This window comes from Salvia hispanica, chromosome 5 (genome assembly GCF_029641045.1).
Source record: "Salvia hispanica isolate PSC_SH4W2 chromosome 5, Shi_PSC_v1, whole genome shotgun sequence".
In the NCBI taxonomy this organism is placed as follows: domain Eukaryota; kingdom Viridiplantae; phylum Streptophyta; class Magnoliopsida; order Lamiales; family Lamiaceae; genus Salvia; species Salvia hispanica.
This window is the reverse complement of record NC_142696.1, coordinates 19,591,019-19,593,687: the sequence shown is the minus strand read 5'-3', so window position 1 is coordinate 19,593,687 and position 2,669 is coordinate 19,591,019. Positions and strand designations below refer to the sequence as shown.

Genomic DNA, 2,669 nt, shown 5'->3' with positions numbered 1-2,669 from the left:
TGACCTAATCGAGCTTTTGGGAGTTAGGGGTTTTAGGATTAGAAGGGGACTTCAATCCTAGCATCTAATCTGCAGGTTTCTCACATCGGGAGAGGGTTTAATCTATAATTGTGGTCGACTTAGTAATTCTAGAGACACCAAAAGGTAAGGCAATTTGATTGGATAAGAGCTTGGAATTGTGCATCGGATCCTTGAGTTCTACAATTTTCTCCATATTATCTTTTCACTCTGTGTTTACTTTCTTTTACTTGTTTATTTACTTATTATATGCTCTTAGTAGTGTTAGAAAAAAATTAAACCTTTCTCGATTCTCTATATAGTAGTCAACGTTTGTTCGTGGTAGTTAAGTTGATACAAATTTGTCTCTGTGGGATACGATACTCTTGCTTGCTAATTGCTACACTGTACCCGTACACTTGCAGGTACTACTTGTGTTAAAATAAGTCGAGTCACTTAGTCTATTTTTTTTGGACGGGCCAAAATAATAAAATTTGTCTATTTTTCGTGGACGGAGGGAACTTATTATTAAGAAATCTATTTTATAAAAAATTATTGTTTAGTTTACTGATTCTAAATTCTAGTCGTATCATTTTATTTTATTTTTTATGAAATAATATTTATTTTTACAATTGTAGTTTACCGATTCCAAAGATGAATATGTTTTAGGGATGTGACAATTCTTCTCAAAGAATTGCTAGAAATATTTAGATAAAATTCTCTAACCTTATACAAGCGATACTCTACTATAACAATTAAAGAAAAACAAAACAAAGGTAATTGGAATGGAAATTATGATGAAAATACAAATACCAAACTATAAAGTCGAGGAAATCTTCTTTCCACAAGATAAATTATGCCTTGCTATAAGCTAGTGCTATCGAACGGGCATATTGTCCCCAAAGATAAAACGAATTCCTCCTAGCATGAAAAAACACTTAAAACCCGCTTGGCACCGACAAAGTTGATAGAGCTCCGAGAATCAAGCAATACAATGCTCCTAAAAGCTAAAATACACAATAAATGTACAGAATTTGAGTGATGAGGAAAATGCTTTTATATGTGTGTAATCCATATACAATTGTAACAACTCCATGAAATTAGAACACCATAAACCATAAAATTAAGATAATGAAGGTTATAAGATCACCTTCCATTACTCATGCCATTTAGGTGCCGCTCCCGTGATAATTTCCATATCGAAAATCAATTACCAGCACTAACTAAAACTATTTAATTTTTTAAAAGTTTTATATAGCTAATAAAGTAGTTTTTTGAATTTAAATTAAATTTTTTTATTGTTTATTTTAACTTTTAGATATTGTGACTAAAAATAAGTCTGGCTGCATTGTGTTATGAGCTGAAGTGAAAACTATTGCAACTGCAAAATAGAGCATCTGTTGATTTATTTGTCTTGCATTGTAGGTGACTTATCAATTATTAATTTTGGACATAAGTAGCAACTAAAAATAAATTAAATAAATAGAATAATAAACTGAATTAAAAAAAAAACAAATTAAAATGAATGAATCATTTAAAGCTCCCACTTCAGTAAATGCAACTGTTTAATTACCTCTATATAATTTCCATGCAGCTGGCTATAAATGAAAGCTTCTCATAATGCCCGAAGATAACGCTTTGCCCTCCTTAATTGAAACAAATACTCCCATTTTTCTTCTTTCTCAGAATAAACCCTAAAATAAATTCTTGTGTTCATCGTTTACCCTAGATAATTTCATCACAGATCGTAAATCATAGCAGAAATTCATAGACATTTTCCTTGTGGCTTTTCTTCAAAAGATTTTTAGTGGTTTCTTGGTTTAGGTATGTTCCATAATTTAGGCGTTTTCATTGCTAGCTATTGCTTGACAATTTGGTGATGTCAAGTTTCTTAAATAATTAATTAGCTTCATAAATGCATACATGCACATGTTTCGTAAATAATTAGGCATTGATTGATTTGTGATTTTCTTTAGCACCTTGAGCAAGAAGATTAGATTTGATAGAAATGTTGGAAAAATGTGCAGGTAGATGAGAGAATGGAAGGTGCAGAGGTTGAGAAGAAAGGAAGCAATGAATGTATGGAAGGGTACGATCGAGACCGCATCCCTTCATCTGTATTCTCAAGGAAATCAGAAACGCAGTGGAGCGGCACCTCAGGCGACTCCTTGTTCAGCCTTCATATGGGGAGCAGCAGCTTCTCCAACGACTACGCCATCATCAACGACAATAAATCTGGCGACCTACCGCGCCTCGACGAATGGCCTGTCTCCCTTCCTCCTGTTATGGAGCAAGAAGAAGGCAGCCTCCACTCCCGAGAGTCCTCGTCTCAAACCCCCAACAAACACGCCATAAGCCAAACCCCCGTCACACCATCTATTAGCCCCACGCTTAATTCTAAGATTTCCGATGCCAGCAACACCTCCTTTGCATTTCCAGTGTAAGATAATTTTTTTGGATGGGTAAATAAATTCAAATTTAAAGGCCATCCATCCCGCCAAGGACTTGAGCATGGTGTTGTTTTAAATGACAGGTTGGTGAGCGCTAGTGGGAAGGGGGAGTCGGCTAGGATGATGGGTATGGGCGAAGCGAGAGAAGAGGCACAACCGAAGCCGCGAAAGCCGCCTAATAAGTGGTTATCTTGTTGCTCATGCGCTTGGCCGCGCAGCTGA

At 35.6% G+C, this 2,669-nt stretch overlaps 1 protein-coding gene across 1 annotated transcript; it reads left to right on the top strand.

Moving 5' to 3' along the window:
• The first annotated feature begins 2,036 nt into the window (after positions 1–2,036).
• LOC148926416 (uncharacterized) lies at positions 2,037–2,669 on the top strand. The gene is made up of 2 exons (XM_089059123.1): positions 2,037–2,437; positions 2,531–2,669. Exons 1-2 carry the CDS (start codon positions 2,037–2,039, stop codon positions 2,667–2,669), a joined length of 540 nt encoding a protein of 179 aa, XP_088915249.1.